Raw genomic sequence first — 16,924 nt, 5'->3', positions numbered from 1 at the left:
GGATAAGTGGGAACTAGTGTGGAGAAGAGTGGGGGTAATGAGGGATATTGTGGTGTTTCAGTGCCACTAGAGAAGTAATTGGCCTCTTTAAGTCTCCCTTGTGTATTCCCAAAAGGATGCAGGCCTTCTGTACTCCACAAACCCTACAGCTAATATATCTTCTCAAACCAAGAGATCTAACAAGAAAAAGAGAGTAAGGATGAGGGCATGCTGGAGGTGAATCAACTCGTAGATCCCAATAAAAAGTGTCTTCACTGGATTTTGTTGGATCTAAATACACATTGTTGAAAGTAATGGAAAGTGTTTTACCGTTGGCTCAGAGGAAATCCCCAGTGGCACCGACTACACATACCTTTTTAGAGTGTCACTCCTTTCAAATGTATTGCTTTTCAGTTCAGTCAAGTGTAACTTAAATCATTTTTCTCAGTTTTTCGAGCAGTGTAGAAGGTGTAAGACTAATGGAGAGTACCAAAGACAAATGAGCACGGTTTAATAAGAAACTGATGTAAACAGGACGTACAAATTTGACAGATGTCCGGGATTAGAAGCATTCATGCCTTGCATTGCTTTGCTGCAGCAGTCTACGTGCCACAGGAGGCTGCGTAACTATTACTCTGTGACGAGTGATGTCACATGTTACCCTCTACTTTTTTCCCTTCGTGTTCTGAACAAATGAAACCAGAGGCTTTGTGAGACAGGAAAAATGTAGCAGTGGTTTGGACTAAATTCTGAAATCGTTAGGCTAACATGTAACACCTGTGATCACGCTGTTACTAAGCAGATTGCACATCACATTATAAAAACTGTGTGCACAAAGTTGTTCACTTGTACTGGTACGTTTACCGTTGCTCCTTCTGCTCCTCCACATTAGTTTCTCTTAAGCGCCTCCTACTTCGTTCGACCATTATTTCTCTTTTATTTACAATTTCCGTTTCCTTCCTAGGTTATCGTATCCGTTTGGGTTCAAGCACAGACAAAAAAGACACTGGACGCCTCCACGTCGACTTCGCACAGGCCAGAGACGACCTCTATGAGTGGGAATGTCGCCAGCGCATGTTAGCCAGAGAGGAGCGTCACAGACGCAAGATGGAAGAAGATCGCCTCCGGCCACCATCCCCTCCTCCCATCGTCCACTACTCTGAGCACGAGTGCGGTCAGCTGGGAGACAAGATCAAAGGTAGACATGGATGCTGGCAATCTGTGAAGCATGTACAATGAAAAGCATGCAGGATATGACAACACAAACATAAGAAACACAGATTGGCAGAAGAGAAGAACCTGTCGCATGTGTGGAAGAAAATCATTTGCTTCTGTCACATTGTTATTGAGAGAATACAAAAATAGGCCTCATGGTACTGTCTTTATTCATGCAATCCAAAAACTGACAAGGTAGATAATAAGTCATGACAGTGGTTGAGTACTGCGAGTGTGTGTGCTTGCAGGGATTTCCCAGAGCAGGACATTACAGGAACAGCCATAAACTGCAGCCGGTAAATCTGAGAAAGTAATTCTGATGTTCTAACAAATTTGCTTTCAAAAGACGAAGCGGCTGTTAAACACAGTATATCAGTTTACTCTCCCCTCAGCAAATGCTTGTCTCTTATCTCGTCCTCTCTCTTCTACTCTCCTCCCTGCTCATCCTCTCTATTTTTTTCTTCTCAGCTCCTTCTCCCGTTCTCGGCTTTCTGTCGAGTTTCTGGCTGAATAAACTTGTTTCACTAATGAGCAGTGACACTTCCAGGTCTCAGTCACAGTTGCCTAATAACAAAATGGCTGTGACTTTGTGCCTCTCAACCATCTGCGTGAGTCTTTTTCAGCTCTCCCTTCCCCAGCCTTTGGTGCGAAGAACTCCAGCACTGTGCCGTTCTAGCCAAGGATTTGTTTCTGATCACTTTGGGCTGCTGTTGTGAAAACTTTTATCCCAACTATTGCTTCAGATTTAGGTTTTCTTTCCAAAGGGGAAAGAGGATTTAGCCGTTTCTCCCAGGCAGTTGTATAACTCAGATCCTGCTTTTAATGACAAGACACCTATAGAGGTTTTCACCAAGATCCCTATAAATGGGTGCTTGTCTCTGCCCTTAGCTGTTGTTGAAGTCCACAAAGTTGTTTGTTTCCAAATATATAACTGTGTGTCATAATTTGTTTTTCTTTCATCCAGAGGCACTTGCTTTTAATGTTTCCTTGCTCTTATTAACCCTGCTTTTATTTTGTATATGGTCAGTACAGGAGAACATGTTTTTAATATTACAATGTTCCTGCGTTTCACAGTTTATTATATGAAACATTTATTAGTGACCAGAAAGCAGAGCATATTTTCAGTCTCTGCTTTATCATCATGCTTGGTGTTTGGTGCACTCCTCTCCTTTCGTGAGACTGTACAGGGTACAGCACGTTTTTTCTTTTCCGTGTCAATCGTAACTCTTACTCTTTCTTGCCCAGATGACGGCAAATTTCCTGAAGCGGTTCGTGTGCTCCTGACCTGGCTTGAACGAGGCGAAGTTAACCGCAGAAACGCCAACAACTTCTACTCCATGATCCAGTCCTCCAACAGCCACATCCGCCGGCTGATGAGCGAGAAGAGTCAGCATGAAAAAGAGATGGAAGAAGCCAAAGACAAGTTCAAGACTGCTCTGGCTGGTATACTGGCTCAATGTGAGTTACTACAGTCTGTCTCTCACAAACACACACTTGCATATTTCAATATTTACACTGTATATACTGTAAGTAAGCTCCTTATTGTGCAATGCAGGAAGAGGATATGATGGCATGAGTCAAATCCTTTTTGGTTCAGTGTAAGTTTTAGGATAGCACACCCACATTGAATGTAAATAGTTTGTAAGCTAGGCAAAGGCACCAAGAATCCAAATCAAGCCTGCATTCTGGAGAACTGTAATCCACTAAAAAGTAAGTATGACATTGTTCACAGTCTCTCACATGATGCACAGACCGTGTGCTTGCACACAAATGTAACTACTGACCGACACACTGCGGATTTAAAGGTTAGGCTTAATAGTGTCATAGCTGCCCTCTTGTCTTGTACTAAATTGTTGTTGGGACCATGGCTTAAAGGTAAGTTTAATTTCTTTCCTAAGAATGAAAATGGTCTGTATTTATATAGCTCTTTATTAGTCCCGAAGGACCCCAAAGCGCTTTACACGATCATTCACCCATCCACACACACATCCACACACTGGTGATGGCAGCTACACTGTAGCCACAGCCGCCCTGAGGCGCACTGACAGAGGCGAGGCTGCCGGACACTGGCGCCACCGGGCCCTCTGACCACCACCAGTAGGCAACGGGTGAAGCGTCTCGCCCAAGGACACAACGACCGAGACTGTCCAAGCCGGGGCTCGAACCGGCAACCTTCCGATTACAAGGCGAACTCCCAACTCTTGAGCCACGATCGCCACGAAATGTTCCCTGTAAGGCTCCTGCTCCCTTTTTGTTGCATCTATAATACAAAATATTTCTTTAAAAAGTCAGAGGAATGAAAGGTTCATATTGTTGTTGGAAGAAAACACAGGAGTGGAATGTTAAGGTTGCAGGATGGACGTAGTAACATACTTTCTGCAAGAATACACTGGAGAGCAAGCATGTACAGGGAATGCTTTGCACACTGATGTTGATAAAAAGCCAAAGGCATAATGAAATGGAGAAACCCACCTTTGGCAGCTTCAGCTCTTCGGCTGCTGATTTACACTAAAGTCTGCAACACTTTGTCACCACATGCATGTTAAATACAACGTAACGTCATTAGAGACGGTCGCTAGTTTCGCTGTTTCATTTTTATTAGATAAACAATGCACATGGAAAACACAGATGGTGGGTATATAGTTCTTTGTATAAACCAGAAAGAGAGGCAGGCCTGTTTGTTGTTGTTGTTGTTGTTGTTATTGTTGTTTTGTATTGGCCATTCTCAATTATTTCAGCCAAACATAAATTCTTATCTTTTTCCTGATACTGTAACTCAGCCTGTGGGGGAGGCTTTATTCGTCATAACAGTTAAAGTCTGTCTGCTTTACTACTTGCCGTCCACAAATTGTAGTTTGTGAAGCTATATGTCACCTTACAGGATGTCTCTTATCCCAAATTTAACAAAAACATGTTCACTTAATCTTTAGTGGTATCTATTGTTGCATACAGTCACATTGCATATGCCCAGGTTTTGAGATACTGGCTTCTGCTGCTACCTCACTAGATTTGAAGTTGTGTTACTTAAAGCCCTGAAAAAAACAGACTCAAAAGCACATTGCTTCTCCAGAAACTCCAGATAATTGACAGTGAAGAGGTTGTATTTGACCGACTTTCTGCCGTGTCGAAGACGAGTAGTATACAAAATGTATAAATATTTCCATATATGCTCACAGGCCTGAAAGCCTGTCTGAACATGTGCCTCTCTTCTTTCCCCTGACCATCGATTGGATCCATCAAATTACAGGGTGCTGGGAAGATGATATTGATCCTTGAACTGTGCTATCTCTCACCACTCTGCAAACACACACACCCCATCGCACACTTAACTGGAGGTCTTATTGGCTCCCCCTCTGCGTGAGTTAGGGCTTCTGAGATACACAGACCACCCATGACCACCTGCATGACAACAGACGGGTAGCTGGTGGTGGAAAAATCACTCAGTTGATGTACTGCACATAAGACAAAATCTGACACAGAATATATTTAGACCCAGAGCAGCTGTCCCCAACCACATCGCTTCCAGAGTAAATGGAGACCCTGAAGTTAAAGGTTCTGGCTTATTGCCTCGTGCTAATTAGGCATGATGACCCGAAAAAACTCAAAGTCCAGACTCGAGTCTCTACCCTTTAAACGACTTTGTAGTTACAGTCGTGTAAAAGGTTTTAGCAGCGGCATGGAGCTTATGGCATTTGCACAGGAAAAATAAATCAGGAACACTCTTACTTGAACAACTTGTTGTCCTTGGGCAAGGTTCTTGAGAGCCCACGTCTGCAGTGGAGCTGCATTGTGGTCAACGGTAGCATACTGAGAGTTGGCCTTGGTTATTTTTGGCAGCTGGCAGTTGCTGAGCAAAATGTCCCTCATTAAACAATAAGTCTGCAGCCATGCTCGCAGCTCTGAGACACTGTACTCCTTCCTTTCTTCAAGTCACATGTGAGGTACTATAATTTGTCTTTTTTAACTAGTATTAACTTCAGCATCCAAGATGTAATTATGACTGGAAAGCTGACATTTTTGGGGAAACCTGTGATATTCCCAACTGGCATTTAAAAGCACCTGAACTGACAGGAAAAAAGAAGATATGAGTAACTCTTCAGTCAGTGTCAAGATTGAATTCGGTATGTTCAAATTTGTTAGACATGGTGGTGTATTTGGCTAATCGTAAGCCACTCGGTTTAATTATACCATACCTGTTAAATGCAGATTACCCATTAATTTGCTTGCTTGTAGTAAGAAGCTGAGTGAAGTAGCTTCCCAAATATGTGCCTGGAAATATTTCAAGATAGCTACAGAACTACAAGATGTTCCTTCAGAAAATTTCAGGGGAGTTTATCCTCTGGGGTTCATGAATAACTGCCAAGTTTAGTGATCCAGTGGTTATGTTTGTGTCAGCTTGAACTAAAATAATCAATTTGTGCTATAGAGCCGTGTTGGTAATTAAAGTCAAGAGTAGACATGTGCTAAAGAGCAACTGCTCTGCAGAAACCAGTTTGTCTCATATAGTTCAAGCACGCTCTGCGGAAATTGTATAATTTCTTGAACTTTTGCTTGTGGGAACTATCTGATCACTCTCCCATAGGATGATGCACTGGCATCAGCTGGTAAGTAGAACACACGCATGCATATACCACTGAACGAACACACACACTCTCTCTCACACACACACACACACACACACACACACACACACAGTTCTTTACATCCCTAGTTGACTCCGCTTTTTCACTCCTCTGCTCCTTCCCAACTGTCCTCTCTCTCTTTCTCTCTTTCTCCCTCTCTCTCTCTGTCTTTGGGTGGTCACTGGTCCTTCCCTGCATCCTGCCACAGTTGAACAGATTGTGTCTGTATTCCAAGCTGCTTCCAAACAAAAGGCATGGGACCATTTCTCCAAAGCTCAGCGCAAGAATCTGGACATGTGGCGCAAACAAGCAGAGGTTGGTACATTTTGATTTAACTGTGTCAATCACATCATTTATGGAAAAAATTAGTCATTATCCCACTTTGTTTTACGCCTTCTCAATGTAAAGTTCTTTAAAATGTTGTTTGATACCAAAGAGGTGATGGTAATAATAAAGAAATAATAGGAAAGGGCAGAGCCCTTGTAATAGTAAGTACTTTGACTGAAGCAAGGCTGCAGAGCAGGTGCCTTCTCAATCGAGTCATTGCGAGATCCAGGCACAGACTGAGGCCCAGACCTCTGCCCTTTCCTCCTCCACTCCTTCCTCCAGCCTTGCCTCCCCCATGAAGAGATACAAGGTGCTTGGTGAGTCTGTTTCTTCCACCCCTAAGTGTGTTCAAGAAGAAAGGTAAATCTGTACAAGCCTTCCCTGCCCTCTTCACCAATAAATTAGAAGATGTTGATTTTGGGGGGGCTTTTTTCGTTCTCTGAAGTAAATGATTGAGGGACATATATTGAGAGCTAAAAGCATATTCATTTTCAAGTCTAACAGCACTTTTGTCATCTGCTGTCTGCTTGCTATTTTCTCTCTCTGCCAAATGGAACATTAATTGACATGATGATGGGTTGTATGTAATGGAGGGTCTGGCATGTGTTGCAGTCCTGCGTCTAATGGACCATATATGAGCATATCTGATTGGTAAGTTTCTTTGAACCATAGTATGAAAAACAACCGTTTTAAGATGCAAGTTAAAGCCCAGTTAAGATGCTCATTAATAACAAAATAAGTCATAGCAGAAGCAGCAGTCAACTTGTGCAAAAAAACTTCACATTGAAGGTAGGTGGTGGTGCAAATCAGAAATGTCGCTCCAATTATCAGATGTACTGCAGAATTATGAGCATGGAAATTGTGTTTATAATGGCTCATGTTAAGGCCTCTGAGTAAGAGAAAGCAGAATGATGCATATTTAATTGCACATGCTGCCATCAGGAAAGACCCTTTTGTTTTGTTGCCATTCCTCACTCAGTCCTTAAGCAATACACTCACTGGCGAATCATACTTTTGTACATATATAAAAACATACTCTTAGATATTGAAAGTTTTCAAATCTCTTATGCTGTGAACAGTGTTTACATCAGGCCTTGGGGTTTTTTCTGTTCTTTTCCTGCCTTGCATACATTTGAGTGTACAGTATGACCCTAAATGTAAACAAAAGAGACCACGGTGGGTGGACACTGCTGCTAAATATGTCCTGATACAAGGAAACATCCCTGTTTGAAACATCCTTCGAAGTGTTTTCTCTTCAGGCTGTTTTACACTTACAATCGCTGAGAAGCGATTTAGACACTTCGTGACATTGTGTGCTTGTCTCAAAGTGAGCGATAAGTGAAGTAATTTCAACTCTAGCTGTTGGGTTGCATAAACCCGAGTTGAGTCTTTATCTCTGGCTGTTAGGGCTCAGGGCCTGGGGGAAAGTAATCGTAACTAGCGAGGTCATATGCAACCGGTAGGCGTCTTCAAGTATAGATGATCCTAATAAATCACTCGGTGCCCTTACTCCCTGTACATTCAAACACTGTGAGGTGTTTTAGTATCTGTCAGCTCATTGCTTTGGATCAGTCTGGCACTTGAGCTTAACCTGCAGCAGGCAGAAAAAAAAAACTCTTGTAAAATGTATTAAATAAATAGGGAACAATTACTCACGTTAGGTATAGAAAAAAATCAACCTCTAAGGAGGCAATGCTCCTTTATGCTTCACTGAATGCTTACAATTCCAAAAAGTGCACTTGCATTTCATGATTGCTTACAAGAAACACATCCACGCCTATATTGCTGGGTTGGTACAGTGCACTCAGCTGCGTGAGCCGGAAGCTGTTACCTTTAGTTATATATGGACGTGTAACAAGAAGTGTGAAAGGCAACTACACATTGTGTGTGAAGGTCAGAGAACCAAAACAATGGGTTTAAAAAGTCAAAAACTGCATGTGGCTGTAGAGGTGGATGCTTCGACTTTAACCATTAAAGCTGATCATTTCTTTACATTACTATCAAATAATGGTTTTATTTTGTTCATGCCTATCTGTCTTAGAGGCTGTAGTGCTTGCAGCCGCTGTCCAGTGTATAGAGAATAGGTAAGTAAGTGTGTTTGTTTGGGGACAGTTTAACATCAGAGGCAGCCAGTATCACTCTGTGGCCTAAAGGCGAATAATAGAGGAACGGGCGGCGCTGTTGAGGAGCTGCAGCTCACAGGCAGAATCAGACAACAGCTGTCTCTCTGTTTTTATGTGGTGTGTTTGTGTACATGCAGTGGATGTGTGCTTGTGCACAGAGGGTTGTTTCTCCACATGTGCTTGTGTGTTTCGAGTACCTGTTTGACCTGTGCCACGGGCTCAGGCTGATAACATCAGCTGACAGATGGTTTTAAATGTATTTACTCTTGGGCTGCTTGGGCGGCTTTTTTGCTCCCTCCCTTAGAAATTGTTATTTCATTGATTTTATCTACTGATGGTGTTTGTAAACACAGCACTCCCCATATGTGTCTTTCTGTATTTATTTCAGTAAATACTTGTTTTCATGTTTCACTGTCTTTATTTCATTGATTGCCTAAGAGACACCCTGTTGATAATGTGTCCGTGTAGTTGTGTGTAATACATGAAGAGAATATCATGCTTTGAAAAAACTCCTTTGAAAGACACTAGAGGCTCATGCAGGCTTGTTAAGTGATGGCTTGTATGTTTTGCTTTTGTTCTAAAGCATAAATCATATATTTAATGATTTAACCCTTGTGTCGTCCTCGGGTCAAAAATGACCCCTAGGTGTATGGCAAACAAGTGTATGGGAATCCCGAGGACAACACAAATAAATGGAGGTCAAAGTTTAAATCACTTTTGATCGCTAAATGCTGTAAATGAGTGAAGTCGCAGGAGAGAGGAGTATCATGGTGAGATGATATTGATCGATGCCTTTGGCTTTAAATCGGCTGCCTCAAAGTTCAACCGTTAAGCTGCAACAAAGGTTGAGCTCTATAGATGATTGTGCAGCTGTTATATTAACAACTGCTTTTATTATATTCATTAATATGTGTTGCATACATGTGTGAATCAAGTCCTCACCCCTTTTGCAGCACAAGCTAAAATATTAGGCCTGTCAGAGCATGTAATCGTGTATCTAATGCATCGTACATCTAAATTAGCTGTGCATTATAATTCTTTCGAGATGTATATTTTACACTAAAATGCAAGCATGTTACATAAAGGTCCAGACACAGACCAAACAATGAAGATGTGGTAGGATAGTCTTAGTATTAACAGTCGACCATATGTTTATTCGTTTGTTGGTTTTGACTTTCTCTCAGCACAAACCTGGAAGGTTTTGTCTCAATTACAGCCACTCCATTTCAGTGGTATGACCTTAATCTTTAAACCATTTTGAAACCTGCTTCTGGTTACTGGTCTCCAGATGGATGTAGTCATTAGCGATTCTGTCTGTGAGGGTGAAATGAAATGGAGAAGATTGATATTTTACAGTTACTGCTGGTGTTTCCAGATGTGCCCTCAATTAGAATAAAACATGGGCATAAAAACCAGCAGCAGGCGCAATGTGCACCGAGACACTTATCATGGTTTGTTGTTGTGAATCAGTGTGTAGTGAAATTGAGGAGCTTTGATTTCATTGACAGATGGTAGAGTTGCATTTGTATGGCTGCTTTAATGTGTACTGTTTTTCTCCAAGTACAAAACGGTGAGGTCTCATTGTATATGTGCTACCATATACCCCATTTCCGAGCCATAGAAGGAACTGAGCCCTAGCTCTGATATCATCCTTTTTATCTCTCTGCAGCTGCACTCCTTTGTTCTGTACCAATATGTTAAAAGTTTTCCTTTGCAGCTCAGTTTTCCTTTAGCGTCAACTTTGAAGGAGTTTACTGATCAGCACCTGCTAAAATGTGCATCACTCTGGAGTCTTTGCAGTTTTGACCCGTCGCTCTTTTCACTGTGTTTTGCAGGAGATTAGAAACATGCACAACGAGCAGCTGATGGGCATCAGACGAGAGGAGGAGATGGAGATGTCTGATGATGATATGGAGGATGCCCCTGACAGCAAGGACTCTGAGGACTCAGGTATGCATATGCATCCACAGTTCAGCACTTCTGTCATCTTGACAGGAAGTACACTGATCACGATTTCCAAAGGATCAGCACAGAGACTGTTAAATAACTGAGGGAGACAGCTCTGTTTGACTGAAACGACAGTAATCATCCCCCAAGCACCTGACATGCCTGCATGAATAAAAAAACACATTCAGACTACATCAAGTTGCTGACAATATGCAGGCTAGCCTGAGTTAATGTTGAACATAAGTGCTGAATGTCATTCACCTCAGTCCACCCCAGTGAATGTACACATAGGAGCATGTACATGTGCCAATCTGTCCACATCTGCCAGCTGCCATCTAATTTCAGATTGGGGTATCACTGAAGTGCCATAATCTTCTGTTGCTCCCTCAAAGGAGACTCTTTGTGTTTGCTGAAGCAACAAAAGTTAATGATGCTGCTAATCCCTCAAACCCCATAACAATAACCCAATAATTCTATAGTAGTCATTGGTGCAACATGCAGGGAACCACATGTGAGGCCTCTTCATCCCATGTTCTGTGCCTCTTTTCATGTCTCAGATGTGTGGTTTCTTCTTGGCTGTTAATCAGCCTGATCTCTGCCTTTTGCTAATATGACAGCATCTCTAATTAGCATGCAAATGTATGTAAATGCACTCGTCACTTCAGCCCCTTCTCTTTTGCAGCCTTGCTGTTTAGCTATCATTAATTAGCATTGCTGTCAAAGACCTGTCATTTCGCTCAGTGCTGCAGGATTGGCTGAGGTGGCAGGTGTTAATGTGACACTTTTTCGTATTTGTGTTAACAGGCTGAGTGTTGCACCCCCCCCCCCACACACACACACACACTCACACACACACACACACACACTCACTAACCTTTAAGCAAACGGGCATGTTTACACGTCAACCATCCCGGCTAAAAACACCTGTGTTATGACTGCAGCCTCTTAAAAAGGGAATCGATGCTCCGCATCTGACTCATGTACAGAATAGAAGGCAAAAGAGCCGCTTCTGTGCATGACTGTACACCCGAAGGTGTATGCCTACGTGCACACTCGCGGATATCTGCAGGTCGATAGCTTTGCCTGTTACGTAACAGAATCTGGCCAAGCAGTTGACATCTCCTCACACCAAGCTGATGAGGCTCTCAGATCAATACACTTCTCATCTCAAACCTTCATTTTGCTGGTAGGAAAGAGCACACACAAACCCAGCGTGGACACACACACACACACACGCCCAGCAAGAGTTCATTAACACTGCCAATGGTCCTCCATGATAGACTGCAGGCAGCACTCGTGAACACCCACACAAAACCTAACAAGACATGCTTTCATGCACACACTCACTCACACAGGATGGGGCTTATCTCCCCAGTCCAGTCAGTGTGTTGCAGTTTCCCAAAGAGCTTCTGCTCAAGGCTTGCAGTAGGAGAGCAGAACCGATATAGTAGTGGACATCTTTGGAGCTAAGCAGATCTCATGGAATAATACCTCCTCCCAATCTACTCCTTTACTCAGTAGGTCAGGTCAAATGTCCAGATGAGAGCTACTGGCTAGAACACTCTGGTATTATTACAGCTTTGAGTACATTAATATATACTACAGGTGTTTGATCCCTGGACATGGTATATAGAAGTGACAGTGCTCCACCAACTTGACAGCATTGTACTGTTGGACTTTGGGCCCTTTTGTGTTAGAATGCTTGAAACGTAGCTAAATATCATTTACATTTGGTTACCCAGTCTGCTTTCTAAAGGGGACCTACAATGCTTGTTTGCTTAACTACCCTTTCTGCTTTGGTTTAAGGGGGATGGGGGGAGGCCCCTTTTTCAGCTGACATAAGGGTATATCCTGGACAGATCAGCAGTTTAGAATCACCAATTAGCTTTACACACACATCTTTGGACTACTGGAGGAAAGCAGAGTGCCTGGAGAAAACTTACACAGAAACAATGAGAGCATTCAAACACCACAAAGCGAGCCCGCAGCTTACAGCAACCTTTTCTCCTGTGAGGACACTAACCACCTCTGCCTTATGCTCATTTCCAAAGTCTTGTTTTCATTCGTGGACTCTAAAATTGTAGCTTTGCATCAGTAACAGTTTTGTAAAATCTGTATTTATCTTATACTGTGGATTAGTGCAAACCCCTCAGCTTGGTCCAGCCAGTCACTGGTCTAAAACAAGCTGCTTTCGTTCCCTTCCTCTTTCCTTTCCCAGCGTTTCTTTGATTTGCTACCCCTACTAAAAGCGTTTGAACAGGAGTTGTTGGGGCCGTCTTTCACAGCTAGTGCTGTTGGCCTGGTGTGGCCATATCAGTTTATCCAGTGTCATTGACATTTTACAGAGCCCAGAGTAGAAAATATGCCTCAAAGTAAACATTTAGAGCAGCCCGAGCTTTTGGCTCACAGGGATAACTTTCATATATATTGACCTCAGTGTTTGAAAGTTCTGCAGTGCTTAGTGTAAGCATGCACTACACAGAAAATAAGGAAAAGCATTATGGGTAGCAATGTAAAGTTTTCTCCAAGCTTTCCTCCCTGGGTCAGCTATAAAATTTCATATAGTGAACTTGTTCATCAGTCTGGATTTACTCAAAATGTGATGCGAGTTGTTTTTTCTTTTTAATATCTTGCCAAGCCGCTGTCATTCAAGTTATGAAAGGGAAGGAGCCTCTGGTTCCAATTTCAAAATGTCTTTGAATGATATCCTCACTGTTAACCTGGAGACACAGCACTTTCTCAGTTGATCAAACATCGTATGTATTTGTTTTGCTATAAGCGGGGATTAAATTGGGATTTGTATGAGGTTCATAAGTGTAACTTATAACTGTGACTGGCAGAAAAATATTTCTGCATACAAAAGGTCCATATTGAAGTAAAAAAAGTTGAAGCATCAAACTTTAAAGATGGGAATTAATAATCATGGTCCAGCCTTTCTTATAATTACATCAAAAGGAAAATTCTTTATAGACATTATAAGTGATGTTTCACTGCTTTCAGTACTTTGTATTGAACAGTGTGCAAATGTAAGCTAACCCTGCTAGCAGTGGAACCTATTGGCTAGCTTATTGTAGCAACTGGCTAACTGAAATAGACTTTCATAGCGGTTTACTTTCATGAAAGGAAACTACAATAAGCTTCTGTGTCACTTTTCTCACCTAGGTCTCTCCCTAGCTTGAGTCCATCTTCTCCTGGCATCTATTTTATCTGAATGAAAAAACAGACAAACTCACTGGGAGACCACACTTCATGCACACTACATTATTCAGTTCACTGTTAAACCCAATGGTTTGTTTGAAAATGTATTTTAGTCCTTGGCTGAATTATTAAGATAAAGAATTACATACGTTGTTAAAGATAGATCTGTGAGGCTGGGTGTCGCCTGATGGCAGTGAAAAGTAAATGTGCCTGAGCTGAAGTCCAGGATATAGCAGTGAGTTGTTGCCAGCCGTGATACTCTAGCTGGCATGATTTTCATCTTGTGAATCTGTATGTGTCTGTGTGCAGACGTGGCAAAATGTTTCTCTGGCAAAACCTGCACCAAAGGGCGTGTCTGCCTCTGGATTTTAGCAGATCTGAAATTTTCCAGGTGTTCAGTTTAGATCAAAAAGAAGCCACATCTCAAAAATCACCGTAGCCTGACTTGTGAACACAAAGTACTATTTCGATGATATATTTATTACTAAATTCGATTTTTACCAATTATATATCAGAAACATAACACGTCGCAGGTAACACGATCCCATCACTACACATTCTTTAGCTTTTTCTTCAACTTTATTTCTGAGATATCAGTTTTTGACCATTATTTCTGACCTTGATGGCTGCCTTTGTGCCTCAGCCATTATTGTTGGGTAGCTGAAGCCAGTCAGAGGTGCAAATCAAAGTGGTTGCAAACAGAAAATGCTTCATTATATTATCAGGAATATGGTATGTAAATTTCATGCCTATCCAAGTGAAAGAAATCCTCCAACTGCGAATAAAATAACAGTGGGTAAAATAATGGGATGTAAACCAAGCTTTCTGGAGCTTTGATGTCAGCTGCTTTGTAGATAAATACCATCTTTTTCTGTCATGCTCTGTCCTAACTCTTTTGTTATCAACGCTCTAATAGTCACCTGCTGCTGTTGCCTCTGTGAATGAGGAGTGATGCAATCATGACTGCACATGTCACTGTCAGAGGTGCAACCTTTACTATCTTCTTTGTGTTTTAATATATACGTCTTCAGAGGACAAACAGCTCAAGAGCTGTCGGGGAAAACTCAAGAGCACCGTATCAGGAGTGACACAGTAAAACTGAGCCTTATCTCAACTGGAATTTGTATTGTTAGGGGTGTTAAATGAATACATGGAATGACCGGTGGCGATCCATGATAACCAGAATATTTAATTTTCTCTGTGTTTATTATGTAGGAGTTTCCCAAGCAGAGGCATTAAAGGAGGAGAACGACTCCCTACGCTGCCAGCTGGACGCCTACAGGAACGAGGTGGAGCTGCTAAAACAAGAACAAGGCAAAAATCAGCCAATTAGGAGCGAGGAGGACAACACTCACTCACAGCAGCTCAGCTTCCTGCAGCAGGCTCTACAAGGCATGCAGAAGGTGATGCTTATTGTCTACACAGAAGCATACAGAGACACCATCTTCCAGCCTTCTGTCCATCAGTGGGTTTAATCTCCTATTGGTTCCTGTCGGCACTGGGTACTTTGTACCAACAAGGTCGCTCAGGTTAACTCGTTGAATTTTCTATGCAAGCTGAAACCTTCGCTGTCATTTATCCATGACCCAGCACTTTAAATGGTAGCTAAGTGCTATTTGGGAGCACGTAGAGAAGCACAGTTGTCTGGAGCATCTGTGAAGAGCAGCTGAAAAATATTTTTACTGGAACACTTGTTCACTGTCAGAACGGGTTTTATTTGGAACTGGAGAGCTATGTGCTGCGATTCAAACAGCATGTTCTTGGAACGAACCCAAGCCTATTAAAACCATTTCAGACCATTTAATCAAAAAAAGATATTGAAAAAACATTATTAGGATTTTAATGACATGAACTAGGTTTCAATCTAAAAGTTGCTGAATAACTTTTTACATTTCCTACTTTGAAAAGAACCCATCTAAGTGTTTTAAAACATTTGGGCATCTTTCTTTGCCTCTAGACAATAATTCTGATGGCAAAAGACCCAAACGGGACAGGCAAAAAAAGACCTCAACCCCAAGGTCAAGGAGTGAGGTCAAGTTTTCTGAAAGATAGGAGGCTGAGGTGGTCAGTAATGTCACAAAGCATGTGCAGACATTTTACAGGTTCAAGTCTACAAAGTTTAGTTAATAGGCTCCTAAAACTCCAAAAATAATTTGACTTCATGCATCCTCACATGCAGCATTATCTTTTCATGCACCTCTGGACCCATTTTCGTTCAGCTCATGTTTTACATCCCTACACAGAAGTGTTTTTTCTGGTCCCCTTGCACTTGTGCCTCCACAGTGCCTGCAGAGTTTCCACCTGGTTTCCAGATTGTGGAAAATTGCAGTCAGAACAGTCTGGGGACAAAGTGAAGGTGCAAAGTGACCCAGATCCCCTGGATCACCCTCCTGACCCTACACGCCTACATGCTGGGTCACAGCTGAGGACACACCTCTCATCACCGCTGTTGATCCTCTACAAGGAATTGGCTTTAGTATTTTTTTATGTTTTAGGGGGAAAAGCAGCCACACTGAAAGCTGTCCAAAAGTAAAGAAGATAATCTTTAAGACTATATTGGCTAAGTCATTTAAAGTTTTTATTATTTGTATGGGTTACCTTTGGAGCCTTTTATTCTTGACCTTGAAAACAGCAGATCAGCAAACAGTTTTATAAGGTCTGTTGAGTCGTTCTGCAGCAAAATGGGGAAACAAGGACATGCGTAAGTTCAATTAACTCTAATTCTGTTTCAGCATTGTGAACCGGATCTGCTGATTAAGATCAAAACGATCACTGAAATATTATCTTAACTACTAGATCTTTACCTGACAGCTTAATAATCTTTCTAAATTTGAAATGAGCAGCCATAGGCTGTCAGAAATCCTTAAATCTGCCTTTACAATGCTAAACTTTGACTCACTCTGGGTGTCTCAGGTAATGGAAATTATGATCAATTCATGTTTAGAAGATGAAAAATCCATTAAATCCCCGCTGCTCATTTCTGCTCACGGAGAGTAATTACCTTTCCAACTTGCATATCCCGTGGTGTGTTTATGAAAAGATTAGGTGAATGGATTAAATGAACTGGAAGGCGCTGCAATGGGATACCTCTCCTTTGTCAGCGTCCACACGTTGTATTGCAGAGTCCCTCAGACTAGAAAGTAAACAAAAATATCAGCACATACTGACAACCTTGTCTCGTATTCTTGTGAATTATAGTGTAACAGACAAAAAGCACTGAGTGATTAGGAGTGCAGGCGAACATTTCTAGCTGCAAAGACCCCCCTCCAACAAGCGTACCGCCTTTGTGTTGAAATGAACACAGAAGGTGGATCTTTTTATCTGTGTTCAGGAAGAAACGTCAGACAAATTGGACACAAATCTAGGTGTTAGCCTTCAAAGCTTTCTCAAAACTGGTTCTTCTGGTACTCAAAGCAAGCATGAAACCCAAATGAGCGTTCCAATTAACATCCCTATTAAGAGTTTTTCTTCTATATTCATGCATATTCATTTTTGACTGAAAGATCTGCAAAA

General features: G+C 41.9%; 1 protein-coding gene across 3 annotated transcripts in view; it reads left to right on the top strand.

Moving 5' to 3' along the window:
• Window positions 1-16,924, top strand: part of enox2 (ecto-NOX disulfide-thiol exchanger 2) — a 194,353-nt gene that overhangs the window by 163,640 nt on the left and 13,789 nt on the right. For all 3 annotated transcript variants that reach the window (XM_085433758.1, XM_085433765.1, XM_085433771.1), the window contains 5 exons: window positions 944-1,177; window positions 2,440-2,652; window positions 6,025-6,131; window positions 10,102-10,216; window positions 14,627-14,814. In XM_085433758.1, the coding sequence (XP_085289884.1) occupies window positions 944-1,177; window positions 2,440-2,652; window positions 6,025-6,131; window positions 10,102-10,216; window positions 14,627-14,814 (857 nt within the window). The remainder of the gene's footprint in view (window positions 1-943; window positions 1,178-2,439; window positions 2,653-6,024; window positions 6,132-10,101; window positions 10,217-14,626; window positions 14,815-16,924) is intronic.

Source organism: Copadichromis virginalis, linkage group LG2 (genome assembly GCF_057382275.1).
Source record: "Copadichromis virginalis isolate Kocher_CV1m ecotype Utaka linkage group LG2, C_Virginalis_male_GT1.1, whole genome shotgun sequence".
Taxonomy (NCBI): Eukaryota; Metazoa; Chordata; class Actinopteri; order Cichliformes; family Cichlidae; genus Copadichromis; species Copadichromis virginalis.
This window is presented reverse-complemented; position numbering and strand designations above follow the sequence as displayed.